The sequence below is a fragment of the Pholis gunnellus genome, assembly GCF_910591455.1.
Source record: "Pholis gunnellus genome assembly, chromosome: 6".
NCBI lineage: Eukaryota > Metazoa > Chordata > Actinopteri > Perciformes > Pholidae > Pholis > Pholis gunnellus.
In genome coordinates this window covers 28,692,123-28,712,736 of record NC_136532.1, presented here as the reverse complement: position 1 = coordinate 28,712,736, position 20,614 = coordinate 28,692,123, and the positions used below count along the sequence as shown (strand labels likewise).

At 42.3% G+C, this 20,614-nt stretch overlaps 1 protein-coding gene across 1 annotated transcript in view; it reads left to right on the top strand.

The window, feature by feature from the left end:
• Positions 1-861: 861 nt before the first annotated feature.
• The window catches only part of LOC306697515 (netrin-G2-like), a gene marked incomplete at both ends in the record, with an annotated part of 22,169 nt that continues 2,416 nt past the window's right edge, over positions 862-20,614 (top strand). The window contains 5 exons of the mRNA XM_079161478.1: positions 862-1,107; positions 8,796-9,054; positions 10,700-10,845; positions 11,003-11,241; positions 11,778-11,950. Coding sequence (XP_079017604.1) covers positions 862-1,107; positions 8,796-9,054; positions 10,700-10,845; positions 11,003-11,241; positions 11,778-11,950 — 1,063 coding nt within the window. The remainder of the gene's footprint in view (positions 1,108-8,795; positions 9,055-10,699; positions 10,846-11,002; positions 11,242-11,777; positions 11,951-20,614) is intronic.

Below are 20,614 nucleotides of genomic sequence, written 5' to 3'. Positions count from 1 at the left end.
AGACTGGAGGATTATGGTGGAGGATCAGGTGGAGGATCAGGGTGGAGGATCAGGGTGCAGAATCAGGTGGAGGATCAGAGGCGGAGGATCAGGGTGGAGGATCAGACTGGAGGATTATGGTGGAGGATCGGGTGGAGGATCAGGGTGCAGAATCAGGTGGAGGATCAGAGGCGGAGGATCAGGGTGGAGGATCAGGGTGGAGGATTATGGTGGAGGATCAGGTGGAGGATCGGGTGGAGGATCAGGGTGGAGAATCTGAGGTGGAGGATCAGGGTGGAGGATCAGAGGTGTAGGATCAGGTGAAGGATCAGGTGGAGGACCTGAGGTGGAGGATCTGAGGTGTCAGTGTTTTTAAGAGGGAAGTTACAATTTTATAAAGAAGACAAAGTCTCTGAGTCTCAGTTTAATCTTCTTTCTCATCAGTTCAAACACAAACAAACAAACAAACAAACAGGCAGAGAGACATATAGAGAGACAGATAGACAGAGAGTCAGGACTGACCAGGTCTATCTGGATAAGCTCTGTTCAGGTTTATCTGGACCAGGTGTGACCAGGTCTATCTGGACCAGGTGTGACCAGGTCTATCTGGATAAGCTCTGTTCAGGTCTATCTGGACCAGGTCTGACCAGGTGTGAGCAGGTTTGGTTTTGTCTCCTTTAATGAGTGTTGTTCTGTTGTTGTGTTGCAGACTGGCAGATCTGGATCTGAGAACCTCAGGTGTGAACCACAAGACCACCGATTTAGAACCATGAGATCCACCTGTTGGAAGAAGAAACTGAACCTGTCGATTACAAATGTAGGAGGTGACTTTGAGATGTGACCTCCAGAGGAACTTCCTGTCCCTCTGACTGTGAGTCCACCATGTCCCCCTTCCTCCCCCGTCTCCTTCCCTGTCTCCTTCCCTGTCTCCTCCCCCTCCTCGTCCTGCTGCCGGTGGGCCGGTGTCAGTTTGACGTGTGTCGGTCTCTGCGTGGCTCGGAAGCGGGACCAGGATGGGAGTTCTACTCCTGTCAGCCTTCACCTGCCAACATGAAGGAAGTGATGCAGATCAGAGTCGACCCCCCCGGCATCACCTGTGGTAACCCACCTGAGAGATTCTGCACTTTAGTAAGTCATATACACACCTGAACACTCACCAGAACACACTCCTGAACACACACCTGAACACTCACCTAAACACTCACCAGAACACACTCCTGAACACTCACCTGAACACTCACCTAAACACTCACCAGAACACACTCCTGAACACACACCTGAACACTCACCTAAACACTCACCAGAACACACTCCTGAACACACTCCTAAACACTCACCAGAACACACTCCTGAACACACACCTGAACACTCACCTAAACACTCACCAGAACACTCACCAGAACACACTCCTGAACACTCACCTGAACACTCACCTAAACACTCACCAGAACACACTCCTGAACACTCACCTGAACACTCACCTAAACACTCACCAGAACACACTCCTGAACACACACCTGAACACTCACCTAAACACTCACCAGAACACACTCCTGAACACTCACCTGAACACACACCTGAACACTCACCAGAACACACTCCTGAACACACACCTGAACACTCACCTAAACACTCACCAGAACACACTCCTGAACACTCACCTGAACACACACCTGAACACTCACCAGAACACACTCCTGAACACACACCTGAACACTCACCTAAACACTCACCAGAACACACTCCTGAACACACTCCTGAACACTCACCTGAACACACACCTGAACACTCACCAGAACACAGTCCTGAACACTCACCTGAACACACACCTGAACACTCACCTAAACAATCACCTGAACACACACCTGAACACACTCCTGAACACTCACCTGAACACTCACCTAAACACTCACCAGAACACACTCCTGAACACTCACCTGAACACACACCTAAACAATCACCTGAACACACACCTGAACACTCACCAGAACACACTCCTGAACACACACCTGAACACTCACCTAAACACTCACCAGAACACACTCCTGAACACACTCCTGAACACACACCTAAACAATCACCAGAACACACTCCTGAACACACTCCTGAACACACACCTAAACAATCACCTGAACACACACCTGAACACTCACCAGAACACACTCCTGAGTCCTGAACATACTCCTGAACACACTCCCGAACACAGATGTTTTCCTCTAGAATGGAAAACGTCTATTGTATTTGGAGGATTCTCATGTGTATGATTTCTTTATTTTGAGCCTCCTGAGTCTTGTGGGTCAACGTGTCCTCGTTCATTGGTGTTCAGGATTTGTTACCAAGAGCTACTCCTCATTTATGGATGAAAGCCACAACACGTGTCAATTCACGCTGGTTACAGTCTTTTCAAAATAAACTTCCATCTTCACAGGAAACAACAGTTTAGGGATGTTTATGTATCACAGCACAATACAGTTTGTAGGTTCAGAATGCTGTAAGAATCAGAGTCAGAATCACAACCGTTTATTGCCATGGTATGTTGAACATACAAGGAATTTGACATGACGGGAGGTGCATAACATTTAACAAGAGAGTAAGAGAGCCGCCTGTGACTGTTAGTAGTTTATTGAGATATTAATCTGAATGTAACAACCAGAGGAGCTGTTTCCTCTGTTCCATGATATCAGAATATATTCATCATTATTATTATTAATGAATCAGGATTTCTGCTTTTAATCCAAAAGCAGATAATCTACGGCCTTGAATGTCTCAACATGTTATTGGAAATAGTTTCATCTTTAAATGTGTTTTGTTGTAAAAAAAAACAAGATTAAAACTGAAACAAATAACTCCAAGAAATAAGTAAAATATGATCCTGCAGGTTAAACCAACTAAAGACTTTGAATGCAGACTGAACATAAAAGACTCATTAGCATAGCAACAATATGGCTACAATAAACCCACAATGCACCTCTCTCTGCTGGAGCCCGTATCACTAAGAATATTTGTTTTATGTACAATACGACCTGTTTCAAATGTAATGTTCAGAACATCATATTGTCTTGTATTCAGATTAATATGGGAATCAATATTTCAGTGTGTCTCCTGTCAATCATGTCATGACCCCTCAGGTTCCTCTGGTGACCTCCTGGGGGGTCCTGACCCACAGGTTGGAAACCACTCACTCAGTCTGTCTAATTGTTCCTTTGGGAAGCTGAAGTCACGTCTGAATTATTGATAAATGTAAAAGATGTAATGAAGCAAAAATGAAATGTTAATTATTGATCAGTTAGAATTCCTACAAAAACAAAAAATAACTGTAAAACAAATTTAACGGACAAAATACATAAAAAACACTCAAACAACAACTAAATACTTCAACAAATACATTAGAACTATCTAAAAACATCAACAAATACATTAAAACTATGTAAACACTCCAACAAATTGTTGCTGTGACCTCCAGTGACCCCTCATTTAATAACTTAATACAAAATAATACACATTAGGTAGAAAGTATGAAGTGTTTGTATTGCAGAGTATTTATATTGGACATAAATACATTGATACTGATATTGATAACACAGTACTACATGGTACAACACGGTAGCATGTGGTACTACAGGGTACTACGTGGTACTACACTGTACTACGTAGTACAGCAGGGTACTACGTGGTACAGAGGTTCAGACTCTGGTGCTAGTCTACAGGTTCAGACTCTGGTGCTAGCCTACAGGTTCAGACTCTGGTGCTAGCCTACAGGTTCAGACTCTGGTGCTAGTCTACAGGTTCAGACTCTGGTGCTAGCCTACAGGTTCAGACTCTGGTGCTAGTCTACAGGTTCAGACTCTGGTGCTAGTCTACAGGTTCAGACTCTGGTGCTAGCCTACAGGTTCAGACTCTGGTGCTAGTCTACAGGTTCAGACTCTGGTGCTAGTCTACAGGTTCAGACTCTGGTGCTAGTCTACAGGTTCAGACTCTGGTGCTAGTCTACAGGTTCAGACTCTGGTGCTAGTCTACAGGTTCAGACTCTGGTGCTAGCCTACAGGTTCAGACTCTGGTGCTAGTCTACAGGTTCAGACTCTGGTGCTAGTCTACAGGTTCAGACTCTGGTGCTAGTCTACAGGTTCAGACTCTGGTGCTAGCCTACAGGTTCAGACTCTGGTGCTAGCCTACAGGTTCAGACTCTGGTGCTAGCCTACAGGTTCAGACTCTGGTGCTAGCCTACAGGTTCAGACTCTGGTGCTAGCCTACAGGGCAGTGAAAGGAACAGCTCCTTCCTGTCTCCAGGCCATGGTCTAGCCCTACACCCCCCCGACCACTCCGCTCTGCTGCCTCGGGGCGATCGGTTCCCCGTCGCTCAGAGGTCCCTGCGGCCGATGGACCCGGTCTCTGTTCTCTGTCCTGGCCCCACGATGGTGGAATGAACTCCCCACTGACGTCAGGACAGCAGAGTCGCTGCCCATCTTCCATCAGGCTGAAGACTCACCTCTTCATGAAGCTCTACCCTGAGCCTTCCTCTCAGCACTGGTTGTGTTCATGCTAGTGTGTTTCTGTACGTCTGCTCTGGTTTCTGCTCTGAGATGTTTGTCCTTTTAACCTCTCAGCCTATTTTGAGGTCTCTGCTCGAAATTGTCATACCCGCACTCATCTCTCTAACTACAAGGTCTATTTGAATCATTTCAATGGAATAATAACACTAACACTTGTGATAGTTTGTTAGCATGTGTACATATCAGTGTGTGTGTTACTGGTAAATGCTGAATGAAGATGGCACACAGCTCAAATTTAAAATGTTCAGGTTCGCCTGGAAATAAAAGCACTTTTGTCTTTGAAATAATGCAGCAGTGAGCCTGAAACTCTCCACAATCACAGCACAACATGTCAGCAGTCCTTTTTAAAAAATAATTGGCTTTGATAAAGTGAAGCAGGACAAGTTTATAGAGGTTGGAGTACAGAGAGTTCATGCCAGCTCAAGCCAAAATTCTGAATTTTCCGAATTTTGGAACCAGGTTTCCAGCTGTTCTATTCTACTTTTATATACAATATAACTATATATTTCACTTGTTTATCACTAACAGGGTTCAATCTATCTATTACAGCAGTTTGGCATCATTCTGAACCATGTCTGATCTCTCAGGGGCCTGATTTATGTGATTTGTTCGTCGCTCCATGTGTGTGTATTGGCAGTTTTCGAAGCCTATGATTGGTCGATTTGCACATGTGATACGTCTTAGAATGCGGAAATGCGTGTACAATGCAGTGGGCCGGTCAGTCAGGTGATTGACAGACTTTTTAGCCACTAAAACTCCAAAAGAGTTGCGCAACAGACCGAGCGTCGAAATGATTCGCTGAAAAGTAAAAGCAGGACTACCTATGCATGAATCAATAGATTAACTCTATCTTACTCTCAAAAGAAAGAGAGGGACCGGCGCACACGTAGCAAAAGGATTTAAGTGGATTTACAGAGTTTTCCGCCCAGAAAACCAGCTCAAGGTACGATGCGTTTCAAATGTGTTGCTCTGTGGTTGTTCTTGTGTGTGTTCTACGGTGTAACGTTTGAACGGTTTGAAGGAGAGAAATATGGAAGAAATCTGCGGATTCAGGGTGGAATTCTCATGCTAGCTAAGCTATCGTCTCTTGTTTTGTGATGATATCTGCATTCGGAGTGCGTAGCTCGCTGTAGCTCGCCGAAAAATACGTGGTGTTGTGCTGGAACTTGGTCATTTAAATATTACTTTGTGTATAATTCTGTTTTGAGTGAGTAAAATGACTTTTTTTGTATTTTTTCTCAGAATCTCGTCGTAAAGTAGGTATAGAGCATGTGGGTAAAATTCATTATATTCGTTTCGGAAAAGTGATTTATACGACGCTCTTCTTCGCAAAACACTCTCGCGACGCCCAAAGCAACAGGTTAAAGGAGATGCACTTCTGGTTCTCTTGAATATGTTGAACACACTGACTGTAAGTCGCTTTGGATAAAAGCGTCTGCTGAATGACTGTGATGTAATGTAATGTACTACAGGGTACCACGTAGTACAGCAGCATACTACGTAGTACAACAGGGTACTACATGATGTGTCATTGACATTATGTCGGTATAAATGAAACATAAACTATAGTCAGGGTTACTTAGTTAACTTTAGTTAAATCAACTTAACGAGATGTAATTTAAATCTTTATCTGCAAAGACAGACGGAAGATTACAGTCTTTAACCTCTAACACAGAGCAGATTAACACACACACACACACACACACACACACACACACACACCACACACACAGACACACACAGACACACACACACAGAGCAGATTAACACACACAAACACACACACACACACACACACAAACACACACACCACACAAATCCAACAAGTGATAACAAGAGAACAATTTGATTCTTGAGGATGTTATATATCTTATATATATCTTATATACAGTATATATATCTTACATACTTATATACTATATATACTTATATACGTCTTTACTTTGATACCATCTGTTGGTAGAAAACAGGACGAAGACGACATCAACAGACGGCTTTCTAGACTTCGTATAGCAGTGTTGGGCCGTCAGGGCCTGCAAAGCCTTCTCTGCTGGCCTACACACAATCACAAAGTTAGAGCTATTTTATAATTTATAAAAATATTTGTCTCATCATCTTATGTTCTCATTGCACAGCTACTGTGCTCCTCAGCTGCTCTGCTTCAGTGCAGCTTGTTTTAAGTAGAGCTTTGATCCAATCAGAGTTCACCTCTGTGTCTCTAGGTAGAAGAGAGGCCCCAGGCCTGCAGACTCACCAGTAGGGCTGCAACTAACGATTATTTTAATAATCGATTAATCTGTCGATTATTTCTTCGATTAATCGATGAATCGGATAAAAAAACAAAGCATTCATTTCCAACCGGAAAAATCGCGTGACGCTGTGGCGCGATAGCCTATCAGCGTTGAGATGTTTCTCCTGTCATCAGTGACTTCCTGCCATTGTTGAATCAGGAAATAAATACTGTAGCCGTCTGTTCACCCAGAGCTCTACGATCCCTCATATCAGTAGAGACCAGACTGTGTGTGTGTGTGTGTGTGTAAACCATATGGTGCAAACAATGAATACACGCTGCCGTATTTACGTCTAGATGACGTTATGTTGAGTGTTGATGGAGCTGCTACAATGTTAGCATAGCCTAGCACCGGTCGATCCGAGCTCCATTGAGAAAACAAGTACAAATGAATCCCTGAGTCCCTTTTTGTTGGTTCATTGCCGTTAAATCACAGCCAAATCAGTTTATTTTGTGTTCATACAGCGACGTGTGGCTCACTAGACACAGTGAGCTCGATGAAATCCACGGAGCTCCTCCGGACTATGTTATGAACCAGACATGACGGCGTTTAGTTCCCCGTGATATCTGGACTTCCACAACACGTACTGAGCAGAAATAGAGGTGATTTTTCTACGGTTGATGGCGGACAGTTGAACGGCTTTCAGGCCGATAAGCCACGCCTCCTCTCCGGCGCGTCCAGCGCGATGCACGCGAATGAACACAAATAGTCCCGGCAGGACCGGCATTCGCGCCGTGTTCAACACGTCTCTCATCGCTCCCTCGGGTTGTTTCTGTTCTCACTCGTAGCTCTGCTGGAGGCTGAAGTCTGTCTACTGGAGAGCATGTTAACGTCTTGTTCATGTGTGTTAACATGTTGTACAGAACTAAATAAACATTACTAAGAAAAGGAAAGTCCTCCGTTTTATGTCCGTCCTCCCTAAAACTGCTAACGTGACTCCAGAGTCCGCTCCGTAGGTCTGATTCCTCCGCTGGACACGCTGCTCACTGATCGCTGCATTAACAGCTGCTTCCTCCGTCATAAAGCAGACTTTACCTGAACAGCTGCTGGTAAACACAACACGGTCAGCAGCACCTGTACTCAGGTGTTCATGTGGAATGAACCTGGTAGTCGATCGGTGATCAAGGCTGTTGTTGTTTGTGAACATCCGGGAAACGGTCACGTGACAGGAGCGCGGTGAATCAGGGAAGGACAGCACGTTACGTCGGGTGGGTTGCCATGTTTGAGCGCAGTGGCTCCACCAATTTCAGCTACAATTTATTTTTCAAATGCAATAATATTATTCAAACATATTGTTTGGTTCGTAATGCGTACCGAACCGTGAGCCCCGTACCGAACGGTTCAATACGAATACGTGTATCGTTACACCCCTAACATATACATGTTGTAACCGGTAGTATATGGACCCAAATGCAACACACAAGATTCCAAGGAAGTTTGGCTTTTTATTTCAAACTTCCAGGCACAGCAGGCAGAGTAAAACAGTGTCGGGATCAGAAGGCTGGTGGGTTTACCGGGAGTCAGGCAAGGCGGGCAGAACAGGGACAGGCAGGGTCGGCAACAGGAGATCAGTCCGGGAAAGAGAGAGTCTGGCATGGAGAAACCGAAGAACAATCTGGCAGTGTGTGTGTGTGGGAGGCAGGAGTCTAAATAGTGGCTTAATTAATGATCAGCGGCAGGTGAGTGAACAGGTTAAGGGAGTTTAGCCTGATAAGGAGGGAGTGAGTGAAAGTAGAGTGAGGAGGGTGTGAAGCTCAACTGTGACACATATTATATACCACGTAGTACTACGTAGTACCGTATTGTACCACGTAGTACCACATACTACTCATTAAAATTACAACCTCAAACTGCTTTTTCTGTATCAAATTCTATCCACTTGAACATCTCACTGACAACATGAGAACATTTAAAAAGAGGAAAACATCTCCTCAGTATTTGACCTCTGGGTTCTCTGTGTGTTCTCGTTCTGCAGGAGAACCCGTACCTGTGCAGCGATGAATGTGATGCCTCCAGCCCCGACCTGTCTCACCCTCCTCAGCTGATGGGAGACAGGGAGAGGGGGGGGCTGATCACCTACTGGCAGACGGTCACATGGTCACGGTATCCTGAACCCCTCTTGGCCAACATCACTCTGTCCTGGAACAAGAGCCTGGAGGTTGTGGACGACATCGTCGTCACCTTCGAGTACGGCCGACCGACCGGCATGGTGCTGGAGAAGTCTATGGACAAAGGTGATTGGTCCTGGGGGGTCCAATGAACACCAGCTGGTACCAACATGTGGGGGGGGTCAAGTCGGTCCAATGAACACCAGCTGGTACCAACATGTGGGGGGGGTCAAGTCGGTCCAATGAACACCAGCTGGTACCAGAGATGGGCAGTATTTCTATTACTTGTATTTGAAATACGTATTTCAATTACTTTTGAGTATTTTGTAATTTGTATTTGATAGGGCCGATTAAAAATCTAACGTAATTTGTAACAAAATACTTTAGAGTGGAGTAATTTTGTATTTAAAATACTCAAAATACTTTCTCCACGAATTAAAAAAACAGTTCAGAGTTCAGTCTTCAGATCTTCAAGTTCAACGGATTGTCTGTCAAGTTAAATATTGTATCTGAGTGACAGATGTCAACTAGCTAGATGTATAACTTATGTCTGGGTCTGGCTACATAGCCTATTGTGTATATACATGGTGATGGTTATAATATCAAGCTAGCAATCGATGCTAACATGCTAATAACACTAGCATGCTGTCTAGGCTAGTGCATATCCAGTGTTTAGCAAGTTAACTTATCAGTCGAGTAGCTAGCTATAGGACAGGTGTACATTATAGCCCAAACCTGAATGCTCTGCTCTACCAAATTGTGAGAAAACGGAAAATCCAGAAAAAAGTATTTCCTATATTTTAAATACAAAATACATGTATTTTGTTAAATTTTCTGGCACCAGTATTTTGTAATTTGTATTTTGTTGTAATACATTTATTTGGGGGTATTTTGTATTTTGTATCAAAATACATTTTGATGTATTTTTGCCCATCTCTGGCTGGTACCAACATGTGGGGGGGGTCAAGTCGGTCCAATGAACACCAGCTGGTACCAACGTGAGATCTGGTCCCTGATCCGGATCAATACAAACAAATAATCCCACATGTTGAAGTTCACTTGATTGAGCCTATTCCTGCTAAAGCTGCCCTTCAAAATAAAAGCTACAGACAAGCCAACAACAGCACCACTTCAGGAGACTCGAGGGACCACTGTGCCCTGGGAGGTGACTGACAGGTGTGGTTGAGCTGACAGTAGTGCATTATGGGTACTGTCATGTACATGTACTACCTGGTAGTACTGTCATGTTCCCTCCAGACACTCTGAATGATGTGTTATTACCTGGTAATACTACTACCCTAACTACCTGGTAGTAGTATTACCAGTAGCACTACCAGTACTACTACTGGTAGTACTTGATGTTGGACTACAGAAATAGAATTGATTTTGATAGTACTACCTGGTAGTACTATCTGGTAGTACTACTACAGAATCTGACGGGGCTTCACAGACCCAAACCAGAGAAAAGTACAGGGACCAGTACTGAGCCACGAGGATGCCAAATCCACGAGACCAGTACGAGGTTGGTTACTGCAGTAAAGTGTTGTGGTGTGAACTGGTAATATGAACCATGTTAACTGGTAATATGAAGCATGTTAACTGGTAATATGAACCATGTTAACTGGTAATATGAACCGTGTTAACTGGTAATATGAACCATGTTAACTGGTAATATGAAGCATGTTAACTGGTAATATGAAGCATGTTAACTGGTAATATGAACCGTGTTAACTGGTAATATGAACCATAATAACCAGTATTTGTGTTCCAGGTGTCACGTGGCAGCCGTATCAGTTCTACGCTGACGACTGTCTGGAGGTGTTCGGTATGGTTCCTAAACGGGTCTCAGACTTAGCACCGAGTAACTTAACCCGGGTCATCTGTACTGAGCAGTACTCTCGCTGGGTCGGAGCCAAGGTGGGTAACTGGTCCTGACACTGGTCGTACTAGGAACCAGATAACACTAATGAGTTTATAGAGTGTTATTTAAGAGTCACTGAGAATAGAGATTGAACAATAAGCAGCATCAATGGAGGACAAACATGTCAGCTGGCTGTCATGGTTCCACCAACAGGAGGAGAAGATGATGGTTTTCGAGGTGCGAGCTCGGTTCGGGGTGTTTGCAGGTCCAAAGCTGATCAACATGGACGCCCTGTACACCCGGATGGAGACCACGAAGGGTCTGAGAGACTTCTTCAGCTTCACCAACCTCCGACTGAGACTCCTCCGCCCGGCTCTGGGAGGGACCTACGTCCAGAGAGACAACCTGCTCAAATACTTCTACGCTATTTCTAACATCGATGTACCTGCAAGGTATGTACAGACTAACAACCAGCTACACCTGAGAACACCTGAGAACACATGAAAACACATGAGAACACCTGAGAACACATGAGAACACATGAGAACACATGAGAACACATGAGAACACATGAGAACACATGAGAACACCTGAGAACACCTGAGAACACATGAGAACACATGAGAACACCTGAGAACACATGAGAACACCTGAGAACACCTGAGAACACCTGAGAACACATGAGAACACCTGAGAACACATGAGAACACCTGAGAACACCTGAGAACACCTGAGAACACCTGAGAACACATGAGAACACCTGAGAACACATGAGAACACCTGAGAACACCTGAGAACACCTGAGAACACCTGAGAACACCTGAGAACACCTGAGAACACATGAGAACACCTGAGAACACATGAGAACACATGAGAACACCTGAGAACACCTGAGAACACATGAGAACACATGAGAACACCTGAGAACACATGAGAACACCTGAGAACACCTGAGAACACCTGGTGTGTCTTTGTGTGTTTCCTGCAGGTGTAAGTGTAACCTGCATGCGTCTCAGTGTTTGTTACGTGATGCGACGCTGCAGTGTGACTGTGACCACAACACGAGTGGACGAGACTGTCAGCTCTGTGGACCAGGGTTCAAATCCCGCAGCTGGAGACCAGGATCATACCTGCCGCTGCCCAAAGGCACTGCCAACACCTGTAAGTACCAGAACACTCACACACACCTGTACGTACCACAACATACACACACACACAACTGTACGTACCACAACACACACACACACACACACTTGTACGTACTGAACACACCACATTTACTCAGAGATCAGTCGGTGGACATCAGACAGAATAAAACAGTAACATGTTGTTTCTTTTTCAGGTGAGGCAGCAGAAACAGCAGCCAGTAAGTACTGTTCACCTGTTCACCTGTTCACCTGTTTACCTGTTCACCTGTTTGTCACGTTCCATTTAATCCCCACCTCCTCCTTCACTAACGTGGTCAGTGTTGCATCATCATGTACAAATACTAAAATACAACAACACAGTAAATTAAATCAGGTGGAACTGAAATACTCAAATGAATGTCACTGATCGGTTGTATTACATCATCAAATCCGTCGCTCTGATTGGTCACACGAGTGGTCAGTTAAATGGTGAATTTTGGGAGAAACATCTGAGTTAATCTGTCGTTTAGAGATAGATGGTGTGTGTGTTTAATCTGCGTTAGTCAGTTTTACCTTGTAAATCACTTCACACATACACACACAGACACACACACATACACACATACACACTCACAATCACACACACACACACAAGTGATAACAAGAGAACAATCGGATTCTTATTGAGGATCTTATATATCTTATATACTTATAAATATCTTATATATATATATATTTGATATACTTATATAGATCTTATATATATATATATATTTTATATACTTATATATATATATATCTTATATATATATATATTTTATATACTTATATAGATCTTATATATATATATATATATCTTATATATATATATATTTTATATACTTATATAGATCTTATATACTTATATAGATCTTATATACGTATATAGATCTTATATATATATATATTTTATATATATATATATTTGATATACTTATATAGATCTTATATATATATATATATCTTATATATATATAGATCTTATATACTTATATAGATCTTATATATATATATATCTTATATACTTATATATATCTTATATATATATATCTTATATACTTATATAGATCTTATATATATATATATATTTTATATACTTATATATATATATATCTTATATATATATATATTTTATATACTTATATAGATCTTATATATATATATAGATCTTATATATATATATATCTTATATACTTATATATATCTTATATATATATATATCTTATATACTTATATAGATCTTATATACGTATATAGATCTTATATATATATATATTTTATATACTTATATAGATCTTATATATATATATATATATTTTATATACTTATATAGATCTTATATATATATATATCTTATATACTTATATAGATCTTATATATATATATATCTTATATACTTATATAGATCTTATATATATATATATATATCTTATATACTTATATAGATCTTATATATATATATATCTTATATACGTATATAGATCTTATATATATATATATCTTATATACTTATATAGATCTTATATATATATATATATCTTATATACTTATATAGATCTTATATACGTATATAGATCTTATATATATATATATTTTATATACTTATATAGATCTTATATATATATATATATATCTTATATACTTATATAGATCTTATATATATATATATCTTATATACTTATATATATCTTATATATATATGTTAAGTTGATATCGTTACAGACTGAGTGGAATGTGTTTCACAAATTGGCTCGTTGGTTTCAGGGCTCTGAGTTGTTGAAGTGACGCCTCAGTAGACTCCAAAATGAAGCGTTTAAGGCTCGGTGGGTTAGTCTGTGTTTAAATATTCATGATTATTTATCATCATGTTTGAACTGCTCACACAAACAACTTGAAACTCCACAGTGGGCTTCACTCTGGTTCAGGAGAAAACACCAGAGGACAACTTTGAGCTGAGCCTGAGCGCTACAACCCGATCAGATAACGTTGTTTGAAGCTGACAGAAACCTTAACGGTCTCATGACACGTGATATATTTTGAAGTCTACTGCTGGCCTCGTGGTCTGAGTCGGGTTTCTGGGACGTCTCCTATTCACATTCTAGGCAACTGAACATTTTGCAATATTTCATGTTCTGCAAAGAGTTGAACGAGTAGAAAGCTGAGATTCACTAAAGAGACGTAACTCTTCTTCTCTGACAGCGGATTCTAACTCAGCAGCATCTGATAGACCTTCTGCCCCATCAGATGGAGTGAATGACACTACTACAAGTACTACTACAAGTACTACTACAGCTACTACTACAAGTACTTCTACAGCTACTACTACAAGTACTACTACAGCTACTACTACAAGTACTACTACTGACAGTATTATAACTCCTGACACTACTACGACTGACGCTACTGTACGTGATAGTACTACCCCTACTGAGAGTACTACTACTACAGCTACTATAACTGAATATACTACCCCTACTGACAGTACTACTACTACAACTATGACTGAATATACCACCCCTACTGACAGTACTACTACTACAGCTACTATAACTGAATATACTACCCCTACTGACAGTACTACTACTACAACTATAACTGAATATACCACCCCTACTGACAGTACTACTACTACAGCTACTATAACTGAATATACTACCCCTACTGACAGTACTACTACTACAACTATGACTGAATATACCACCCCTACTGACAGTACTACTACTACAGCTACTATAACTGAATATACTACCCCTACTGACAGTACTACTACTACAACTATAACTGAATATACCACCCCTACTGACAGTACTACTACTACAACTATGACTGAATATACTACCCCTACTGACAGTACTACTACTTCAGCTAATATAACTGAATATACCACCCTTTCTGACAGTACTACTACTACTATAACTGAAAATACTACCTCTACTGACAGTATTACTACTACTACTACTACTACTACTACTATAACTGAATATACTACCCCTACTGACAGTACTACTACTACAACTATAACTGAATATACTACCCCTACTGACAGTACTACTACTACAACTATGACTGAATATACTACCCCTACTGACAGTACTACTACTACAACTATGACTGAATACACCACCCCTACTGACAGTACTACAACAACTGAATACACCACCCCTATTGGCGGTACTACTACTACTTTAACTGAATATATGACCCCTATTTACAGTACTACTAGTACTATAACTGAATATACCACCCCTACTGACAGTACTACTACTAGTATGACTGAATATACGACCTCTACTGAAAGTACTACTACTACTATAACTGAATATACCACCCCTATTGACAGTACTACTACTTCTAACACTATTGACACTACTACCTTTACTACTGACCTCACAACAACAGACAGATCCACAACTATTTTTATATACATGTTGACTTTTGATGCAGAGTCTACAAGCACAGTGAGTCTTCCTACTGTCACAAATACAGCCAGTACTTCTACTACCACTGACAAATTAAGTATTACTACTGCAGAAACAAGTACTACTAGTGATGTATTTGACACTGACAATGATCTCACCATCAATAGCATCATGACTGATACGAGTTCTAAAACTTACTTCATTAGTACAAGTGATACTGGTGACTTTCTTAAAGCTAGTGTAGATTCTACTACTACAACAGTTGACACTGGTACAACTGTTTTTACCACTGTCAGTAGTACTGTTAGTACTACAGATGCGTTTCCAGACTCTAGCAGTACAACAGAATCTACAGCGGACACATCTTCATCCAGCAGTCCAGCTCTGGAGACTGGAGACAAACCAGCTCCCACAGTACCAGACACCACCACTCCCAGTACCACTATTAGCACCTCCAGTTCCACCAGTACTAACAGCCCCACTATCTCAGGCCGCAGTACTGACTCTGAGGTGTCTATTTCTGACCCAGTGACTACGCCCTCTGACTCCACCTCCTCACCAGACAACAAAGACTCCACCCTCTCTGGGATTGGTACTACGAACTTGATCACCAGTACTACCTTACCTGCTGATGGGTCTACAACATCAACTGGAACACCAACAACAACAACCATCTCAGAAATAACCCCAGCCGGTGACAGGGCTTCATCTGGAGATACTGCATCCATTGGGTCAGACCCAACCAATCGGGCTGGAGATGCTCCACCCTCAACAGGAGCTAACACAATTTTTCCTGATGTTCCTCTAGACCCTCTGATCAATATACCTCCTCCTGATGTACCACCTCTTGATTTACCTCCTCCTGCTCCTGATGTACTACCTCTTGATTTACCTACTATTGATGTACCAATGGAAGTACCACCTCCCAATGTCCCTCCACCTGAGGAATCACCATCTAATGTATCTCCTCCAGATGTACCCCTTCCCAATGTACCCTCTCCAGATCTGCCTCCTGCAGATGTACCTTCTCCTAATGTACCTCCTTCAGATGTTCCTCTGGATGCTCCCTCCTCTAGGACTCCAGATATCCGGATAGATGTATCTTCTCCAGATTTACCTCCCCCTGATGTACCTCCCCCTGATGTACCTTCCCCTGATGTACCTTCCCCTGATGTACCTTCCCCTGATGTACCTCCTCCAGATGTATCTCCCCTTGATGTACCTTCCACTGATGTACCTGCCCCTGATGAACGTCCTCCAGATGTACCTCCTCCTGAGGTACCTCCCCCTGATGAACGTTCTCCAGATGTACCTCCTCTGGATGTACCTCCCCCTGATGAACGTTCTCCAGATGTACCTCCTCCAGATGTACCTCCCCCTGATGAACCTCCTCCAGATGTACCTCTCCCTGATGAACCTCCTCCAGATGTACCTCCTCCTGATGTACCCTCCCCTGATGAACCTCCTCCAGATGTACCTCCTCTTGATGAACGTTCTCCGGATGTACCTCCACCTGATGTACCTCCCCCTGATGAACGTTCTCCAGATGTACCTCCTCCAGATGTAACTCCTCCTGATGTACCTCCCCCTGATGCTCCTGAAGAATTATTGTTGCCTCCTTCTGAAGGAGGAGCTGATGCTGTACTAGACATAAGCACCACCACCTTAGATCCATCTGACCCTGCTGGTGATTTGGCCCCTGTTGACTTCAACTTCCCTTTTCCGGATGATCCAAATTCAGCTGACCCTGAACTAGATTCTGGACCAGTGCCTGTTGGTGATCCTGGGAACATTCCAGATGATTCCCGTCGATCTGTTGTTGTTGCTGAAACAAATTCAGTCGATTCTGGACTGGATTCTGTCTCAGCAGGGCTAGATATACAGGAAGCAGGAAATGGTGGAATGGAATCAACTAGACGAGATTCCCCTGAACCAGATACTACAAGTGCTGGTCTAGATTCTATACCGGATTTTCCTCCAGCAGTAGATGATCAAGGACTAGATTCGTCTGCAGCCCAGATGAAAGGAAAGTCTTCCGGAGAGGATTCAGCTGCCGGTGGACCAGCAGAAGGTTCAGAGTTGGATGAAAAGAAAGACTCTGAACAAGAGGAGATGGGCAAACCAAAAGAGGAGAAAGGTACGGAGAATAAAGTGTACAATATATCTCAGAACACTGGCTGCAAATTCAGACATTCTTTCATTCTTGAACTTAGAAAAAGAATCTTGACAAAAAAAATAAAAAGTGCAAAAGGCGACATGTCGTTGGTTGACGTCACATATTGTGGCGTCCTTCAGTGAATGGATTTGCTCCGTTGTCTTGGAGATGAGTTAGTAGTTGTCATGTGACCTCATTATATGTGGCTGAGAGCTTCAGAAACCAAAAGTAAGTTGGACCCTGTCCTGGGTCCAAATATATGAGGATGCTGCACAAATACAAAACGATTTCTACATTAGTAAATGATGTTCACTGTGATAGATTACGACATCAAGCAGGTCTCATGTAAGTGCTCATTTATCCTTGGAGGATGTTACACATGAAGAACTGGCAACAATGAATTGATGAGCTAGAGTCTCAATAAAGAGACACAATGCTGAAGATGTATTTTTCTACATGCAACTGAAAACCTGCAGATAAACTCTGTAAACTTGAGTTTCTATCAGAGCAGCTGCAGCAGAAGCCGCTTCACGTGTTGATAAATCAAACTGTACTCAAATAAACTTCTTTCTTACACATTTAAAATGTTTCCTTCTCTGTTGAACCAGTCACTGAGGCCAAAGAGGAAACAAAAGGAAAAAACAAGGAGAAAGATGACAAAAGCTACGAGAAAAAAGGTAAACATGAAGAAACAGTCGTAGAAGAGCCCCCTGCTGGCTAGTAGAGGCTGACCTTATGTGGGAGTATTAGTAGTACAAGTAGCAGTAGTAGTAACAGTACTTAAAATACAAAGACCTGCTGCTCCTCGCTTGTCATGAGCAGTTCAGTAGCAGGTCTGACCCCCGCTGACCTCTACTGCTACCTGCCCGTTACAATGGTTACACATATTGTTTTGTTTCCAAGCGACCCAGAAGATTCTGATTCCAGGAGGACCAAAGTTCAGTCAGCTGTCCAAAATTGCCTACGTCACCTTCCAGGGTAAGACCACCTCTGACAGCCTGACCCCCTTCACCTGTCTTGACTCCCTTCACCTGGTCCCCTGTCCTGACCCCCTTCACTTGTCCTAACCCCCTTCACCTGACCCTCTTCACCTGGACCCCTTCACCTGTCCTGACCCCCTTCACCTGACCCCCTTAACCTGTCCCGGTCCTGGAACAGATTCCGTTTCCCTCTTTAAATGGACACCACCACATAAACCAAGTTGTGTTCCTGTTTATTTAATCCACGAACAACAGATACGATCGTAAACGGGTTCCTCTCATAGACCTTTTTTAAGAAGTGGACCTGGTCACCGTACCGTCACCCATCGGTTGGTGGACGGTTGTTGTGTGGATAGCATTGTGTGGGGGTCGCCATCTTGGTTTTTTGCACACATGACACGAGAGGGCGGAGCCAAATACTAACGAACGCTGTTACAAATGTTACAATTCACTGTGATGAAGTGAAGTCACAAGAGGTTCAAGTATACTCACTACAGATGAAACCCAAGACACAAACACACACCTGTGTCCTCAGCCTTCATGTTGCTCTCACCTGTCTGTCTGTCACCTGTATGTTGGCGGGGTTATGTACAGTAGGTGGGTGTGTTTCTATATGCTTCATTGAGATGATGTATAAATACTAGTGCTGGGCAAGTTAACGCATTATTATCACTTTAACCAGTGGCGGCTGGAACATGTTCTAGGTAGGGCTGTGCCACATCCAATCAATTTATGGCCAACATAACCATTTTACACACTGCAAACACAATTATACACAAACTAATATAATATGAAGATGTACCACAATATCACGTATTTTTTAACATGACTCGGGGAGCTACGCACTCCAGCGAGCTCTACTGACAGAAAGCTAACGGCTAACCAACATACCAGAAAGCACGAGGATTCGACAACGAATCCAGAGAATTCTTCAGAATGTCTCTCCGTGAAACCAGAACAACGCTGTGAGCAAACGGCAGAACAACAAACCGCTTCACAGCAGCACCTCTCACCTTTAGTTGAATCACGAAAAGAACGGCATAATTCCCTGTTTGCCTGCTAAACACTGCTCCTATGCATGTGTGTCTCTCATCTGTTTCCTGGTGAAGGGGGGTCAACCTAACGACCCCGGGGGGGGGGGGGGGGGGGGGTCAGACTTTTGGCGAATGGAATTTTACGCACGGGGGTGCAGGGTGTCTAAAGACTGTCAATCAACACCAGGCATTTACTACCGCATTGCTGAGACTCTGACGCGTCTAAAATTGTGTCATTTTTTGACCAATCATAAGGCTTCCTGAGCTTCCAACACACACATGAAGACTGGAGCTCAGACGAGAATCATCCGTGGTTTACAGCCTTAGAGAGGATGCTGGCAGGATGATGCCAAACTGTATTACGTTAGATTGAACACTATTAGTGATAAAACAAGTGGAATATATAGTTATAGAGTGTATCAAATTGGAATAGAACAGCTGCAACAGCTGGTTCCAAAATGAGAATTTGACTTGACCTTTCGTGACCTCTCCGTTCTTAAAACCTCGATAACTTTGTCCTGCTTCACTTTAGCAAAGCCACATCTTTTTTGTGACACTACTGACATGTGCTAGGATTTGGGACAGTTTTTAGGCTTTCAGCTAAAAATAAATAATAAATAATATCAATAAAATAGCTTTTTTTTCAGGAGAACCTGAACATTTTCAATTTGAGCTGTGTGCCCTCTTCATTTACTATTAACCAATAACATATGTACACATCTGAACAAATCTCACAAGTGTTCCCTTTAATATAACATCAGAAAATGTATTAAAATAGACTAAATTAGATTAAATTAAAACTATTAAAATAGTTACAGAATTACAGTCTTTTTAGTCGGGGAATGTGATTTTCGAGCAGAGGCCTCAAAATGGGGCTCGGGTCCAACGGGTTGATTTGTTTGTAATATGTATAATAAGCATATCATTTAGTTATCGCTACTGACAATTTAACTAACATAAAAAAAAGGGAAAAAACATGACGTAGAGAGGTTTGCAGGTTTCAAGATGTATATTTAAAATTGCATCTCTTACACACATGAAGATAAAGTTGTGAACACCGGCTGAATATCT